The sequence below is a fragment of the Lichenostomus cassidix genome, chromosome 2 (assembly GCF_008360975.1).
Source record: "Lichenostomus cassidix isolate B80296 chromosome 2, HeHo_3.0, whole genome shotgun sequence".
Lineage (NCBI taxonomy): Eukaryota > Metazoa > Chordata > Aves > Passeriformes > Meliphagidae > Lichenostomus > Lichenostomus cassidix.
The window spans coordinates 64,143,523-64,161,731 of NC_139482.1; the positions used below are offsets into that span (position 1 = coordinate 64,143,523).

Below are 18,209 nucleotides of genomic sequence, written 5' to 3' on the forward strand. Positions count from 1 at the left end.
TGAGCAATTTTGCAACATGTTGGTTCCCAGTGGGGTTGTGACCACTCAGCACTGTGTAATAACTTGTATGCTAGAACTGATGAAAATGATGTTAAGACATCAACCTCTCCACTCTTGACGACAACCAATTACTTGAAAGACAGTTGTGGATGCCACAATATTTGCTAGACATCAGACTTTTGATAAGCAGGCTATCCATTAGTCTTTCCATACAGATAATGTTGCTAATATCTATAGTTGCTGCATTTTTTTTTGGTTTTCAAGAGATAAACATATGTTTATTTGTTGCATAAGTTTGTTCCTATATGGTTCTGCTGATGTGTTTGTGGTACACTGGAGCTGTGCACCAAGCAAACCAAGTCTGACACTTCCTAGTAAGTGAACATGGCTGGAGAACTGGTCAGCACACATTGAAGACACAACTGCTGCAGATGGGGTGATAGGAACTTTTGGATGTATGGCACCAAATGTTGCTGCAGCAGGGACTGTAGAAAGGCTCATTAAAATCTTCAAATTCTGCCCCAGCTCAACTACTGCATGGATAAAGAGGACATGCCTGGGAATCCTGGGCTCGTGGCAGAGCTGGCTGTGTTTGCTATACTGCCAGTGGCAGAAATGCTCTTTCTTGACTCCGTGCCAAATGTAAGCCAGTGTTGCACCCTGACAGCAAGGAGGGACAACAGACTCCTGAGTGGTACGAAAAAAAAGAGAGCCAGGAGATCAAAGGATTCTTCCATTGATAGAAGGATCCCCTTCTATTCAGCAGTCCTTAGACTGTATCTGAACTACTGTGCAAGCTTAGTATACCCTAGGAAAGATATCAAAAAACCAGAATGAGTCGAGCACAGGGCCACTGCAGTGGCTGAGAGCTAGAGCACTTGAGCCACTTGAGGGACTGAGGTGTGTTCAGCATGGAGAAAAGACAGCTTGTGGAGGGAACACCTAACACCAGCCTCCCAGTACCTACAAGCCAGGTTATCAATAAGGTGATACTTTTCAGTGGTGTGTGGTGGGAAGAGGAAAGACAGTGGGTAAAAGCAAAACAAAAGAGGTTCAAGACTAGATTATAAGGAAAATATCTTCCCCTCCACGAGAAGAGCCAATTAGTGGAGCAGGTTTATCCAGACAGGTTGTAGAGCTGGCATCCTCTGAAGTTTTCAAGACTCAGGTGCTCAAAGGCCTAAGCAACCTGGTCTGATCCCATACTTGGCTCTGCTTTGAGCAGGAGGTTGGATTAAAGACCTGCTGAGGTTCTTCCTCACTTGAATAACCTTATACTGTGACCTTTGCTGTACTATATACAAGTAATATAAGTTGTCATAAAGTTAATGAGATTCTCTTTAAATTCTATCCAAGTAATTAATTCTGTAAAACAATGTGCAAAAAACCCCCAAAATCAACAAACAGTACAAAAACCAATGTGGCCTGTTGAGGGAGCTCCATAGTGAAAATGGGGTGATGTGCCTGATACTTGCTGGCACCATTTGGACAGGTAGCTTTTACTTTTTCAGATCTTCGCTCCTGTAATGACTTGTGCCTATATGGCTGGAGTCTCTTTTCTTGTTTCAATGAGTTTTTGAGCAGATTCATAAAGACAAGTTAAAAACTGTTCTCAAAGATTTGCCATGCATCTCCTGCTGACTACAGCAAGACCTGCAGCCATGTCTTCAACAGAAGATTTGAGACAGAAATTCTTTGCTGTTCTGCTGTACCACATATGCATCCAAGGTTCAGGTTGAATTTGGAGAACAAAAGCAAGGCATGATTAGTGTAAAGGTTGAAATGTATAACCATTCATGAATTCCAGTGCAGGGTCTTGAATTGGATGTCAAAGATGAGATTTCCTGATGCCTTAATGTGCCAGGTTCTCCCCTCCAGGGAGCAGCACAGAGAGAGCGACTGCATGAGGGTTCAGTTTCCTGGAGAACCAGGATTCTGTTGAGAACCTAGTGAAGGAGATCTGCATTTGCTCTGCTGCTTCTCCCTTGAGCACACAGTGAGAGAACTGTCCACTGCCATCTCATGAATGCAACCTCTCCTCCTGAATGTTGCCTGCCAGGGCAGGCGGCTGGAGGTAACGCCACAGTGGAGGAACCTTGTGCATTATGTCAGGCTCATCTACAGAGGAGTCTTCTGACACACAGTGTGACTACTGTATTATAAAATACTGCAGAGAGTATTTATTGGACAAATTGTAGTTGCAAAAACTTTTATAAAGCTGCCACTAATAACCAGCTGTGGTGTGGCAAGGCAGCAGGACCTCAGGCATTCATGTTCTCAAGCCTCATTCTTGGCTTGTCTGCATTGTCACAAGTAACTTTTGAGGACTTTTAACATTTTCTACCCTGCCAAATGTTTGCCTCTAATTATGAATTAGTTCTGACTCTATACAGATATAACTTGAAAGTACAATATCAGCACTAAAATGTGCTTTGTGGCTCTTCAAAATCTTGAATGAAGAGACCAAGAGAATGCAAAAAGCTTAAATGCAAGAGATAAGTGGCCAGATACATCCAAAGCTACATCCTTTTCTAATATTAAGCTAAATTTGGGCTCAAATACACTCAGGTGTTGCTGAGATCCCATCTTAGTGGCACATATTTTGTTCTCTGGTGTTTTAGGAAACTTTATGGGTTACTGGTGATTCAGGTGGAAAACATCTAATTAATTTCAGAAAACATTATCTGTGCTGGTGAAAATTAACAGCTTAAAGAATCAAGATCAAAGGGAACTTTACAACACTGGGGTCCATCAAATCAGACATGCCTAGTCCTCCCGTCACTTGGCCATTAAAAATTTTATGATAATCTGGGGACTTTATCCTAGCATCCCAATTAAATTTGGCCCCAGGTGATTATTTCAACTTTTCCTAAATTTTCAGTGAAGGAAGATACAAGCGCTGTCCTAAATGCCTGGGTTGTGCACGTGGGTATCAGAGAAATAAAACAACAAAATAAATTCTATCTGTGAACATTGTCTAATACTAATCATGTTTGCAAACCAGTAGAAGGCTCACCAGGAGGTGACTGGCCAACAGGACATGCAGAGAAGTGAAACAACAGTATCGAAACAGTTAAAGGTTCATGTTTTTCTCCTAGAGTCACCTGTCTTCTAGGGCTACACGGGCACTTCCACACCCAGTGCTGCGGCAGGGACGTTCCCTGTGGAGGCAGCACCATCAAGACCACAGGACATGGCATGAGGAAAAGCATGGAGCATCTTCTGCAGTGGTGCTGGCAGCACTCCCAGTGGCTGCCCTGCAGTCTGCTCTTGGCTCTGGCCCTGTGTCTATACTGTCCCATCCCTACAGAGCCTCAGCCTTGAGAAGAAGCATGCCAAGGCTGTGAGATTTATATTTGCTAGAGGCAATTCTCTCTTCGTTTCACCTTTATAATTGATTTTTTTTCTTTTCATTCTCCACAAAATTAAATGTGCTCTTATGTATTTATTTAGGCCAGCTCTTTTATGTGCATTTCTTATCAATTGAAAGGCCAATTTTTGTCTTGGCAGATAGATATTTGAGACAGTTCAAAATGCTTTCAGAGGAAAGGAATGTTTCTTTTTCATTTCTAAAACCTGGAAAAAGTTCTTTGTCAAATCCTGCAAGTCAGTCTGCATAAGGTTTTGAAGAACTTTGGAGTATTTTCACAGCAAGAGGTGGTCCAAATTTTTTTCCTCAAGGGTTGTATTTCAAATATTTTTCCTTTTTTTTTTTTTGCCTCTGACCATGTCTGTAGTGATTTTTTAAATATGTGTTTGTGCAAAACATATTTCTATTAAATGGATATGTTTAGTACACATACACACATATATATATAGACAGAAGTTGAGTTTCTTCTGCATTTCCACATGTGTACCTGAACCCTGCACAGGATCAAATATCCTCTAGCAGTCTCTTGAACAGAACTACCAGACCATTAAACCTCTGTCACTCTCCACTAGCCATGCCTGGTATGTCTTAATTTGTCCTTCAACCTTTTCAAAAATTCTTCAGTAGAAAAATGTGTATGCAGCAAGAACAGAAAAGTTTTCATTTAGAATGCCAGAATTCAGATTTTGCTTGTTTTCTCACTCACAAGCTGAGGATGTCTCTGGAGTAATTAGTAAAAGAATAGCACTAATTCTGCTTCTCACTGAGGAGGATGCTTCATTAAGATTGATTGCTTATTTCCAAAGATTGTACAAGGCTAATATAATTACCAGTGGAGAACACAAGCACTGAACAACACGTATATCCTTTGGAACACCAAAGTAAATGGACCCTTAAGAACATGCTGAATACTTTTATTTATAAGGAATGTATAAATGAGGGTTTCAGTTCCAGGAGGAATAACTGTCAATTAAATTGTGGCTCTATGACTACATTTGAATCTCTGTTCCTTTACGCTGAAGGTTCTGTATATGATGTACAAGAGTCCATCTATGTGCACATACAAGATGTATACGCATATATGTAGGCCTGGCTGAGACACCACTGAAGGCCACCACAAAGTAAGAGAAGTCAGCTCTGTTTCACTCTCATTGCAAAGTCATTACCATCAAGCAACTCACTTATGCTGATAGCTTGAGTCTGATTCTACTTCACACAAAATTTGCAGCTGCAGAAAAACAAAACCACTCCAGAAGCGCTCATCATTTGGTCCTTCTCTTATCTCTTACAAAAGAATGGCTTATGAATCAAGGCCATCTAGTACCTGAGTTTTTTTCCCATGCTATTCCTATATTTTTATTTCTTCTATGTTGGCCTAATTTCTGAGCAACTTCTTATAACTGGGACAGAGTTTTATGGGAGATCATAGGAAGCTGGTTTTGTCCTTATGTGAAGCCATTGCCTGGCCTTGCAGGCTACAGGACTGCCCCTTCAGTTTGTAGCAAAAAGCAAAATATTAGCTGTTATGTGCAGATTTTAGCAGGTAAGAAAGTAAAGAGGTTTCACATAAAATGCACAAAACTATACAGGACAAAAAAGTGTGGTCATCCAAACAGAAACATGAAGAGACTACGTAGAGATGAGAGAAAACCAGAACACATTCTTTCCTAATGAGCTCTTTCCTGATATAGATCTTAAACCTGAATAAAATGGGTATTAACTGTCTGGAAAAAAAATCTACAATATATAAATGTGGGCAGAGGATTTCTCACATCAGCTTTGGAAATATCAGGGCAGCATTAACACAAGATCAACCCAGGGGGAAGACTGGTAGCTGCGCTATTACAAAGATGAACCACACCTCATGTTCAACTCAGGATTTACAGGTGCTGCCTCCTGTGCAACAGCTGCAATTATGAGCACACTGTTCAAAAGGTGCAGGCAAGAATTTAGGGAACCTATTTTTGTCTACATAAATATAGCCATCCTTTGCTTCAGCAGCTGAAATGAGAGACTGGGAGAAGACACACCCATCCTCCTTCCACATCTACCTAGAACTTTGAATCTCAAAGACCTTGGACGCTTGTGAAAACATGTGGAACACAAAACAGAGTCTGTGTTGTTTACTGTTGCTATCTTCCATGCAGTGAGAGCTAAACTGCAGCATAAAGTGCAGAACACAAAAATCCTGGTCATTGGGAATTGGAACTGGACTCACCAGTGGGAGGGGAGTAGTTTGAGCAGGGGTGGAAAGGGGGAACAGTCTGGCAGACAGTGTAAGCAAGGAGGCAAAATGGCAAGAAGTCATGGGACAGAATTGCCTATGTAAGGATCAGGGGACAAGTAAAATAGAAACATATGGAAAGATACAGGGTGTGTGGAGGGAGACCTGCCCATATGGCAGTTGAGGGGACAACCAACAAAGGCCAAAAGGAGAAATCAAAACTCTCCCTTTTCTCCTCAACTCTCATCCTTTCCTCATTAAAGGTATTTAAAGATATCCTAGTATTTTTCTGATACTTCCTTTCCCATCACAGTACATCCTGCAATTTCAGTGGTGATGGTAAGTCTTGATGAATAAGAGTGAGGAGGGTAAGGAAATGCCACAGCGGTCTTAGGTAATTACAGCTGAGAGGGGAAGTGCCCTGGAGAAACCTTGATGAAGGTGCAGTCTGAAGATTTCCCAATCCCTGCCCTAGGCACAGCACGTACACCACCAGCACACACAAGTGCAAACAGCATTACAGAAAGAGGAAGAACACTGAGAACCTTGCCACAAAGGCAGCTTTTCCTGCAAGGGAAATGGTGGTGCTGAGGGTCCAGGAATACCTACTTACCAGTTAAGTGGCTGGCAATCCTGGCAATAGGTTTAGGAGGCAGGGCAGGGGGCTGTTTGAGGAGGGACAACTGTTTCACTGGGGTGTCCTCATGGTCTCCAGGGAAAGCGGCAGATTTTTTGGGGGGAAGTAGCAGGACTGGCTTAGCTGTAGGATCTTGGGACAGGAGGACGCCGGATTCATTGGATGTGGGGCTCTCTTCAGACACTGGAGGACACAACCACATCATAGACGCAACAACGTTACGAGCAAAGCAGCAGTGGATACAGCCGAAGTCAGACAAGAAAAGCAGCGCAGCAATGCAGATTAGGAATGACTCATAGATTTCACTCAAACATTGTATAACGTAGAAAGGAGGAAAGAAAGAAAGAAAGTAAAAGAGAAAGAGTAACACACATCTACACAACAGCCAGATTTCCCATTAGTTCTGACAGAAGCCAGCTCCCTCATGTCAGGCTGGGATGTATTCCCACGTCTGGAACACAAATAAAGTTTTATAATGTCACATCTCTGATGGTCTGTCACTACAGCTTGCCCAGGACCAGATACGTTAGCAGGTGGTCTGTAAACTTACCCTGTTCAATGTAAAAAGCACCTCACAGGGCCTGCTCTGTTTTGAAAAGGCTGCATAGCCATGCAAGATGACAACTTCTACTGCTCACTTTTTCTCACTTGACCTTTGTCCACAGCTCTCAGCAGCATAAAATGATGCAGAAAGAGGAGCTAACCTAGATGCAGAGCATTGCTGTCTCTCTGCATGAGCTGGGGAGGAAGAGCAGCCAGCCTCACCTAGGGTAGGGCAGCTGATTGTGTTAGTCACTGACAGATGTGTGGTGTGCACATCACCCAGCACCATGTGGCAGGTAGAGGGCATGATGTTGTACTCCAGGGTTCAAACATATTGTCAGATCTCTGTTCTAGAGCTCATTGGCACATCTGAGATGTAGACAGAGAGCTGGAAACATACTTTTACATCTTCACAAAGTGCAGGTGTTTTGTCTTACTCCAAGAAAGGTTACTTGCTTAGAGGTAGAGGTTACTTCTATACCACATCAATCAAAAATTTTCTTGGAGCATTCAGTGACAATCTCTATGCTGTCACCTCTTTCCACCAACAGAAGACTTTCACATTTGACAAGGACTTGTCAGGGCTAAACATCAAATGCCAGAAGTCAAAAACTTGTTTCAAACAGCTTAAGAGTATCTACATCATAACATAAACAAGATGTTACCTGTCCCGTCCATGATCTCTGTGGTTGGGAGCACCTCATATGAGCAGGGTTCCACAGATGCTGGGACTGACTCCAGTTCTGCTAGGGCTGGCAGGGACACCTGGCTGGAGCTCAGCACTTGTGCAGAGCCCAGAGGCTGCCCATTCTCCAAAGCTCCTTCTTCATTTGGTATGGAAAGTTCCCCATCTGTTCACAGTTGGAGGAAAGAAGAATGACAAAAAAGATACATAAATAAGAGGCAGACAGAATTTTAAATTAAATAAATCTCCATTCGATCGTTTTCAAATGAGGAACATGGACTGAGATCTTCTATGTATACATGCACTGGGTTTAAGTGGAAAGGTTTTGGTGGCAGTGGGTGCTACAGGGATGGCTTTTGTCAGAAGCTGCCAGAAGTGTCCCCCCTGTCTGATGGAGCCAGTTCCAAGCTGGACTCACTGCTGGCCAAGGCCAAGCCAATCAGCAATGGTGGTAGCACCTCTGGGGTAACATATAATTTATGTCAAATATTTGTGTTGATCTTTTGCTCTACCCTTTGATGGTCATATGAACCATGTTGTCTAAGCTGATTGGTTCCTTACCATCATTGACCCCTATGGACATGCAGTCCCACCCAATGCCAAAAAATCTGTTTTCTCTCTTTCTGCTGAATCTGGGAAGTCAGGAATGATAATGGACTGGAACTGAACATATGAAGCTTTCTTAAAGAATATTAATATACACTGTATCTAACATATAATATTTTAAGAATAATAACAAGAATTATTCTCTTTCCCTACACCAACTTTCATGCTATAAGGGACACAAAATCACAGGAGTATGTCCCTATTTTACATACAAATAACCCCATTTTATGTAAGAGAGAGAATAATTTTTATAGTTGCCTGATATAAGGTCTTGATACTGGGATATATCAGATTCCTTTTAGAAAGGCTGTTTTTATAGTTACTAATAATATCTCCTCTATCTGAGCAAAATTTCTGTGACAGAAGCTGGTATTTTCTTTCCTATCAAACACCACTTCACGTTAGAAATAATAAAGAGTAGAAGAAGGGATTCAGATAATTCTCTATGGTGTCAACCTGCATGATTTTTATCTCCAAACTTGTTAAGCACAGCACTTTGGTACCTGGAGGCAATGACTACATGAACATCACAATCAGAGTTTTATAAAGCAAAGTGTTCAGCCCCTATGGTTACAAATGGAAGCATGAAAATATAACTGTAATGTGACCTATAAGACTAAAAACCAGCAGGCAAATAAGCAGAGCCTAATTTTACTAAGCATTTAAATTACTTTTTAAAATGAAACTCAGGATTTCAGGATATGGTTTTAGATTTTTGGGCACTACTGATTAGCCATATTACTGCTCAATGTACTGAGTGGAGTTGTACGTCAGGCAAATGAGTGCACATTTTCCCCCTCATAGGGCTAAGATATGCAAACCACTTTGGAAAACAATAGTGAAAAGAGAAAGAAGTTAAGTCTCATTTTGGTGCTAGGACAGAGCAATCAACAAGTCTGAAAGTGTATTAGCTGATAACTATTCAGAATTATGTTTCTGCCATTTAAAGCTTCTCTACAGTGAGTGAAGATGGTGTCCTGCTTATTTTGGATCTGTTATAAATACTAAGATCTTGACTTTCTTGGTTTTGTTGGAGGCTTTTTGAAGACCCAGAAAGCTATGATGGTAACACAGTCACATCTGTGACTGTGCAACCTGACCCATGGATTTGAGAGCGATCAACTGAGCTGGCTACAAGGTGGCAACATGAATTAAAGCTAAAGGCATCGGCCAAGTGTTTGCAGCACAGCCTCCTTTCTAACTGCTGTGGTCATTCGATACAAACCTTCCCTAGGCAGCAAAAACCAAGTGACAGTTCAGTCAGTATTTAAGGTACACATTTTTCACTTTAGCTGTTTGGGTGGAAATGCTGTGTATTCTGTGCTGGCTCTATCTCCCTTTTATGAAGACAGACACTTTTACATGTGTTTGGCATGAGGACTGAGGTTCTCTCAGTTACCTGGTGTCACGAAAGAGGTACTACTGTTTCTTATGTAGAACATCTGCTTCTTGAATGAAAGGCAGTGGCTGTGTCCAGCATTATATTCGCTAATTCAGTGCATTAATTCAGACTAAATTTGACTGTAACTATGAGCAATGAAAAGTAAGCATGACAAATCCAGTAACATTTGCTTTTAGGAGGGATATCTACACATTATTCATGAAGTGAGATGCCCATTGTAATATGCTGAGCATCCTGAAATCTTACTGTCTTAACTGTGCTATGTGCTTCTCAAGGTACATTAGCATGATTTAACAAAACAGCATTTGAATGACCCGTGAAGATGTATGATTGCAAGAAAAGTAAAATGTAAGATAAAATTTTGGCTTTTACCTTTTGTCACAAAAATAAAGCATGGCAGCTTTCTGTACTGACAGTGTAACCTTTTTAAATCTTACATCTGAGTACCTTTAATCTTGATTTAGAGTCTAAAACTTGTCCTTGGACTTGAATGAAATTGTCAGACATGGCACAGAATCAGGACTGAAATATACCCTAAATTGGGTCTTGCTTAAAGAAGAGCTACGTGGGGAGTTGCTCAAGTATAGCAAACAGACCAAGAATGTGGAAAAAATAATTTGTAGAGCAATGAGTATCTTGGTGTGAACTAATCCTCCATCAGAGATAGGCTTGACAACCATATATAAAAGGCAAATTACTTATTATTTTCAAACTATTAATGCTAATCCAGTTGGCTGACATACAAATGAAAAGAATCCTGGTAATGCAATTACTACATATACATGGATGAACTGATCCATTTTCAGGAACCGGCTATGAGTTTAAAGTTAATTTTGCACAGTGATAACATATGTGATCTTTTGTTCTCAGACACACTAAATCCTTTGCTGTTTTTGCAGAGCCTGGTGCTATTTAGTGGAGAATGACTTCCCCTAAGTCCATGAGCTTTAATACCATCAGCTAAGTGTGAAACTGGATAGGTCCATGAGGGAGTAGCTTGACTTCTGCAGCAACAGCAGCATGTGAAGGCTGCTCCTCTCTTACTCAGGAGACTCTGCACACCTGAAGTCTCTGAAGAAACAGGACCTCAGAGGAAACTCTCTGATGCAGAAGACTCTACCTGGACACTTTTGATTCACCTTTGCATGTGAAAACAACAGCATGGGGTGAAGGCCCAAGATGCATAGATGATGTGTTCAAAACCAGAGGCTCCTAAGTATGGTTTGTACTACTGCACACACCTGCCATTTGCACTCTCAGACACTTTTAAAACATTGCCTGGTGTGAAGCAGCCCCCAGTGCATCCTGCTGACTGACACAGACCAGACCTGTTGTGTTCCTCCTGCTGTAGCTCTGCCTACCCTCTCACCGTGTCTTTTACTCTGAGTACCTTGTACAACGCAAATTTTTGCACATCTGAAAAGCTCATGCATTCCTGCTACAGAAAAATGGCTATGGACATCAAAATGGACAATTTGAAATTCCAGGTAAATTTTTGGATTGGGCTGTCTCCTTCAGTACTTGTCTGCTCTCGAGTGGACTGTCCAAGCAAGCATTTTTGATGGCAATGGCTAGGAAGAGCAGAGTAAAATTCATTGTCCTTCTCTGCCACGACCCCAAGGATAGGGAATGGAAAATTGAGTGTTCTTGCATGTGGTCAAGACCTGTCCCTGGAACTGTCTTCTAGCCTTGGTGGCTACCTTAGCGCAGCAGCTGGGATCCTCCACAATTTCAGTCCCTAAGCAAATCCCTGATTTTGTGGGATCCCACTGAGTTTGAGACAGGCTGCTTCTGGAGGAATTCAAAATCTTTCAATTTCACTGCAGTGCAACTGGCTCTCTAGTGGCTGCCATGCCTCCCTCCTTGGTGCATTACCAAAGCTCCATCTTCAAGTTTGTTCTCACAAACAAAATCTGCCTTAGTGTGTAAACGCAACATATCCAAATCCTGTCAGGACTTAGGTTACCTGAAATTTGAGTCTAAATCCATCATTTCAATTAGACAGAGAGTATGAAAATACAAGGGTATGAAAGACAATCACTGCCCATACTTCCTTGAAAAATTGTTGCACCATTGCATCTGGAGTAAGCAATCAGTACACACTCATATTTAGAAGTTTCTCACTACAGGCAATCTTATCTACATTCAGAAAAAAAGGAGATGTATCAAAATACTACAAGTATATTTAATTCTTTGACCAGCGGCATGAAACAGTGGGCAATTCTAATGACAGATGCTTTTGGGATGGTTACACCTCCATGTGAAAATCAAAAGTCTGTATCTATGTGTAGGAGCAATGGCATAGCAAAAAATATGAGTTCTTCTAAATGTTGAGGTATGTTCCTTGATGCAGGTGGAAGAGGTATTTTTAACCTCTCAGCACTACCTGCTCACAAACTATCAGCACAGCAGGAGCTTCATCAGGTACTTCTTCAACTTACTATTTTCCAAAAGTACAGAGTGTTTGAAAAAATTATAACCTTTGTCTACATCTTCAGAATACTCAAGTCACAGAGCTCTGGAAATGGATGATAACTGAAACTGATTCTGTAATGACTGTGGCTCTTAGCAAGAAAAGAGCTCTCTGCAGTTCAGTCTGGAGAAGCTTCACTTGACTAATTTAAGTGTGGGGGTCACTGAAGTGATAACAGCATTTCTTGTTTTCCAAACAGAGCAAGCAGCTGGGCTGCAGTGACTCTCCCATGTGTGAACACTGTGGCTTACTGGACTTTGATAACTTCCACCTCCTAGGTGACACAAAGTCCTCTGAAAAGCCAGCAAATTTGAAAGCAAACAGGTCAGAGTGTCACTTTAAACAGCAGGCAAACAAACCAGCTAATTATGCTTTTCTTCAACATAGAAGATATGACAAAACCAACACAAAGAACACAGCAAGAATTTTTGTTCTTGGGTCAGTCTGTCCACACTGTTTCCTTTGATCGGTATGGATTTTTTAAAAAAGAAAAAGCCAAAATTACTCACAAAATTACTTGCTGATTCTTCCTGCTTTGCCCACCTCTTAGTTATGGGAGACAAAGACATTTACACCTACTGCCTGTGCAAGATGCCTCCTGGCATGGAAGATGCTACCATAATCAAATAAAGCCTTCTGCTACAAAATGCTAAATGTCTGTTGTTTTTTTTTAAGGATTAGAGGTCACCTAACAGGAATTACGAAGAAAATGTTACTTCCACTTAAGGTTCTCAGTAAGATATATCCTTTATTGGAATTACTCTCAGATTTTTAGACCACTGAAAAGAATGTTTTTGCTCTACACATCCTTCCTTGCTCACACCCTTGTATCATCATAGCTAGTTGATTACTGCTGCTATTCCTGTGTATTACCACTTTCTTCTCTGCCCTACCTCTTTTCATATCAGCTTTGTAAAGCTGAAAAATTACTATAAGGAAGAATTAATTTCTTTCTTTCAAAGACCTCCAGACAACTTAGTATCTGCTCCACAAGATGACACAGAAGTTTACAAATGACATCATTATTTGATTAATAGAAAAAACTAGTGCTTTGGTAGCAATACAAGGGGAATCTCCCCAAGTTTCAACATGGAAGGTGGAGTCAGACTTCACAGACAAGATTTTTCCTGGGGATGCCTTTAGGTGAATGTAAGGATGGTTCAGAAGGCAGCTACATGAGGGATGTGAGACAGTGGTGAAGGAGGTCACACCCCGGACTGCAGGCTGCTTTCCTAGCTGGCTGAGGCACTGATCACTTGGTGTGACAGCCTGGACCACATCTCGCTGGCTGCAGGTTCAATCTGAGTCACACTACAAAACATGGACAACAAAAAGCACCGGGAAGGGCAAACCTATTGCCAGGAGTTGTTTTGCATCTAGGATGATTTCTAAGGCAGCAGGTCATAGTGAGAACACACTACAACACGTAACTAGTAGAAACTGGAAAATTTAATGATAAACACTTTTTTCCTGTTATTGCTTGTTTTTCACTTAAAAAAAACCACTTAAAATTAAGTTAATAAATTTTTAAATTCTTGATAAGCTAGAGTAGAAAGTAGGTAGCAGATTTAAATTAACCTGAATTTATGAAGTAGTCTATACTTCGAATATCTGTGGAAGTTTCTAACTTCTATTGATTTCAATAGCATATTCTGTACTGCTATTGTCAAAAACTTTTAGATTTTGAATTAATGAGGCATATGCATCAGTTCTATTGTGATTAAGAGGTAACTTCATTATGTCTTTATATAATTTGTTGAGTTAATTGCCTTAGTTATTGACAAGGAAAGCAGCAAAACAAATAAAAGCTACACTCAAAGACTGACATGTATGTAATAGATGTCAACTATGTATTGTGTTACCAGTGTAAAACAATGATGTTTGTAAAACAATGGCATTTTGCATAAATAAGACATTACCAACTCAACAAATTAATTATCCTGAACAAGGAATTATTATATCTTCTGAGCTATTTCAAGGGAAAGTACATTGTTCTGTGCTCATCAGAATATTTCCCTTTTTAAATATTTCCCATTTTTTCAACAGTTAATCCCAAAGTGACTCAACCAGACAATGGCAATACACAGAGGCACAAACCCACTACATTTCTCCACAGTCTAGATGCTTTGCTCTTTGCAGTCAGTGACTACTGCCTATTACTTTTTATTTCTATTGCTTTATATTTCTCATCAGTTTTCATTTTTATTTGCTAAGTAACTATCCTATGTATTCAACAGAGAGAGCCAGACCACAGCAAAGCCAAGAGAAGTGTTTAGAGATCTTATTTTGCACAGTCTTGAAATTCAGAACTCTGTTCCTGGTTCCTATTGTTTTAATTATGTAATGTCTGGCCATAAAACTAAATGGGATGTCAATTTACTGTTGTGAAAGCAAGAACACTTACCTTTATCAAAAATTTCTTTCAGCACTCCTCGTTTTATAAGCTCCTCTCTGCTTTGCCTCATTGACATTTTTCTTTCCAAAGCTGTAAGCAAAGGATAAGGGTCAATATAAATAGAAAATAAGGGAAATTATTTTTCTAAAAGGCTGTATGCCTTTTAAAGGCATTTTAAAAAATGCTCTTTCTCCTCTTCAAGTCAGTGGCAGTTTTGCATCTCGAAATAAAGGCTACTGGCAGTCCAGAGAATCTGTCTGCTGCTGTAGTGCAGCTGTTATTGACAGAAATGCCGATTGATTGACTGATTTGAGGGCATGTCTGCATGCCCATTGCTTGATTTTGGCACATGAGCCAAGCATTTCTGATTTCTGTGGAGAATTAGAGACAGCAAAGGGAGAAAAAGGAAATAAGTGCAGAAACTGGACAGGGAAAGGTAAGAAAGAAGGCAACACAAAGGCTCAAACCAAGGAAAGATGTGGTGATAGAACATGGCCACAGACTGTATCCAAGCTGTGGAAGAGAATGGAAGCCAAGGCTTCTTTGCCACTTGTTCCAGTGAGAGCAGATCAAGGTGTTTGGGACAGTGCTGTTTAACAGAGCCTTTTCCTCCCTGGAGGGGTGTTTTCCCCTAAAGAGATGTAAAGGAGGGAAATTCCAAGAGAGCCACTGCAATTTACATCAGATCTGAACAGCTCGAGTTCTGTATTGGCTGCTTGGAGATGCAGTCACTGAGGCAGCAAAACGACAGATAGAAAATACACGTTTCCTTAGTGCAGTAGTAATTAAAACAATGTCCAATTAACCAAAACACCACGAAGGACACGCACACAGGCAAAGATCTGAAAGTCAGCAAGCTAGGGGCACAAGAAGTGATGTGAAGGAGTGGCTGTGACTGCACCCGCTCTGCGAGAAACAAGCCTGTGCCTGCCAAAAAAGAGGCACAGTCAAGGGCAAAGCGCTTCTGCCATATGCTCCTCTATCAGACCCAGCACAGATGCACGCACACACAAATGAACTGGGACTTAGCATCCTCAGCCTGCCCAAGGCAGATTTAAAGAAAAAGAAGCTTGGAAACCCTCTCTCCTTCCCTGACAACTGGAGGGTGTAACCTTTCTTGGTTACTGCTGTGTGTTGACTGTTCCCACAGGTACACACATGTCTGGTGAATTAGCTATGCTTACACCTGCACACACGCTCATTGCAACTTATTTGCTGCCAGATACTGAGAGCTCAGTATGGACAAGGCCAACTCTGCTTCACTCTTCTCCATAGCATAAATTTAGGCTTCCCCATTTCTAAAATCAGTTTTGAACACATATTCTTCAGGATAAAGATGAACAGTATGTACAGTCAGTAGCTAATTAAAAACCCTGGTCTCCCCAGGGAGAGACGGACTCTCTGAACTTCAGCATGGATCAGAATTAAAGGCAGGTCCTTTTCTGAAGTTCAAGGCCCCATACCTATTAACCAGCCACATGGTGCAGTATTATTTTGGAGGTTGTTAACATAACAGCCACAGCATTTTCCTGAGTGCCTTAAACCCATCTGAAGAAGCGCTTTAGGCACCTCAGCTGACTTCCAATGAAACACTGATTTCTAAGTTTCTAATATGCTTTTGAAAAGAAAGGCCCAACAATAAATCTCTGGAGTCACATTGCAGACTGCTTCCCAAGCTGCATTTTCCCTGTACTGAAAGGGTCTGATTCTGGTACAGCACTCAAAGCTTTTTTTTCTTCCTCCTCAAGAACAGCTACCCTCAGACCTTCCAAACAGAGCCAGAACAAGCTACAGCTAATTCCTGAGCTTTCTCCTACCAAAGGAATTGTTAAAACTTTTACTGAGTTTAAAGAGCAATTTGGTGGCACCCAGAACCTTTCCCAACAGGTCTCAAAAAGTGTAATTTTCTGTTAGAATAAGCAGCAAACTGAAATTGTTGTTCAGTGGGAAACCAAATTAGGTGAATCAGCAGCAAAGCAGCAGTTTCTGCATATAGATAGCAGCACTGCCCACAGAACAAAGACACAGGAAATTATATTTCTGTACTTGACCATAGATAGCTAAGTGCCAGATCCACATTTTACACACAAATTCATTGGCACCCACCTGGGTTCACCGTCTCACCCTCCTGCCCGGTCAAAGGCTGGTAATGCAAGGTGGCAGCATTACTACCGACTTCATGACTAGGAGGTCCCACCACATTATTATAGTACTGGCAAGAAACACAGTAATTTTGCAGACTGGAATTAAGGCTTTTGGGGAATCAAGTGCTAAAAAGGGCTGTCAGGGCATTAAAAAGAAATGCAGGAGTGTCTCTTCCAAACCAGTTGCTGAGGAAGACCCTCCAGTAGCGACCAAGACTCCTCAAAGTAGCAGACTATTTTTGCAGTCACAGAATTTCTTAGATAGAATATATATATTTGGAAGATTGTATATATATAGGCTTTTCAGATACTCCCTATTGTAATCTGCTTGTGTTCAAGAATGAAAAACCCTCAACACTTGAGCTGAAGCTCAGACAAAACCATTTTTTTTCAGCTTCTAAATCCTTTCTAAGTAGGTACAGGACTTATAGCATTAATTATTTCCCTACTATGCCAGTTTAATTAATAAGATATTTAGAGGAAGGGCATGCTGGGCTAAGAGCAGCACTGAATGATAATAACAGATGTTATACTAAAGCTATGGAACATGCTGCCTTTCTTTAATACAAATCTTCCTCCCAAACAAGAGTCGTACATTTAAGTGCATAACCTGCTATGCTACTGCTGATCAGATGAGAAAAAAATACAAGCACTTAGATACAGAACTCATTAGTATCTAACAACCTGAACAATGAAATGCTTTACTTGGTCTGGATTTCTCTGGCAAAGATTGTCAGTTCTTTTATGAAGGATTTTCTTTTCAAGCAGAAAGCTGGTACAAAATGAATTCATTCACTTTCCACTGAGAAGGAATCCATTCATAGCAGAGGATAAATATAAACCTTTGAATTAATCTTTGATTCATGAGAACTGTGTAAATTCTGTGATGGGAAAAAAGAAATATAATTAATATTTAAGAAAAGATGTATTACTTCATTAGTGATTTTCCTTGGTGATTAACCTCTTTTTTCATTTGTACAACCTTCCAGGAGATTAGAAATAAGCATTAAGCCCTCTTTATGGGATCTACTTATGCCAGAAACTAGTTACTGTAACAAATTCATCCACTCTTCAAGAAACTCTCCGTTACTAGTTTATAGAAATGAGCCTATGTGTATTTTATGGTAGAAGTGCACAGATTCTGCCAGTGTGCTCTGCAGTACGCTGTTTCTTTTGTGCTTTGATGAAGAAACAGTGGGAAATGTTTTTATTAATGTTTCTGAGCTGGTATTTTTGAACTCGTCCCTCAGGAGCAGCATCCCTCGGCTGGTTCAAGCAGAGTTTTTCTCTGTGGCAGACCCATTAAGATCAGTAAAGCCTTGACAGGGTCAGGAGGAGTTCCTGCCCCTCCATTCTGGAAATCAAACACAGTTTGTCTTTATTCCTTTAATAGGCTGCTGTGCTCCATGATGGCAGTGGTTGTGGGCTGCTCCTCCAGCTGAGAAGGTGAAGCTCTCTGCTGCCTCTGTGCCAAGTGCTTCTGCTGCTCCATTAACCAGCCAAAGAGGCATTTGTGCAATCAGGACATATAACCTTTCTGTCCTCCCAGCCTTCCCCCCAAGACTAAACCATCTCAGATGAACTATTCCAACCTGCATCTACAGGAGATAGTAATAAATTAATAATAAATACTATTTTCAAGATAATGATAAACTATCCTCCTTTGCAGCAATTATCATGTTGCTGCTTAAACCAAGGGATGGACTACATAAATAAGTCCTTCCCTCTTC

At 40.9% G+C, this 18,209-nt stretch overlaps 1 protein-coding gene across 9 annotated transcripts in view; it reads right to left on the reverse strand.

The window, feature by feature from the left end:
- PHACTR1 (phosphatase and actin regulator 1) overlaps positions 1–18,209 on the reverse strand; it is a 304,744-nt gene that overhangs the window by 61,423 nt on the left and 225,112 nt on the right. For 8 of the 9 annotated variants that reach the window (XM_085051888.1, XM_085051887.1, XM_085051889.1 and 5 more), the window contains 3 exons: positions 14,345–14,425; positions 7,440–7,625; positions 6,208–6,414 (listed from right to left, as the gene is read on the reverse strand). In XM_085051888.1, the coding sequence (XP_084908014.1) occupies positions 6,208–6,414; positions 7,440–7,625; positions 14,345–14,425 (474 nt within the window). The remainder of the gene's footprint in view (positions 1–6,207; positions 6,415–7,439; positions 7,626–14,344; positions 14,426–18,209) is intronic. The other variant, XM_085051892.1, reaches the window with a different exon arrangement.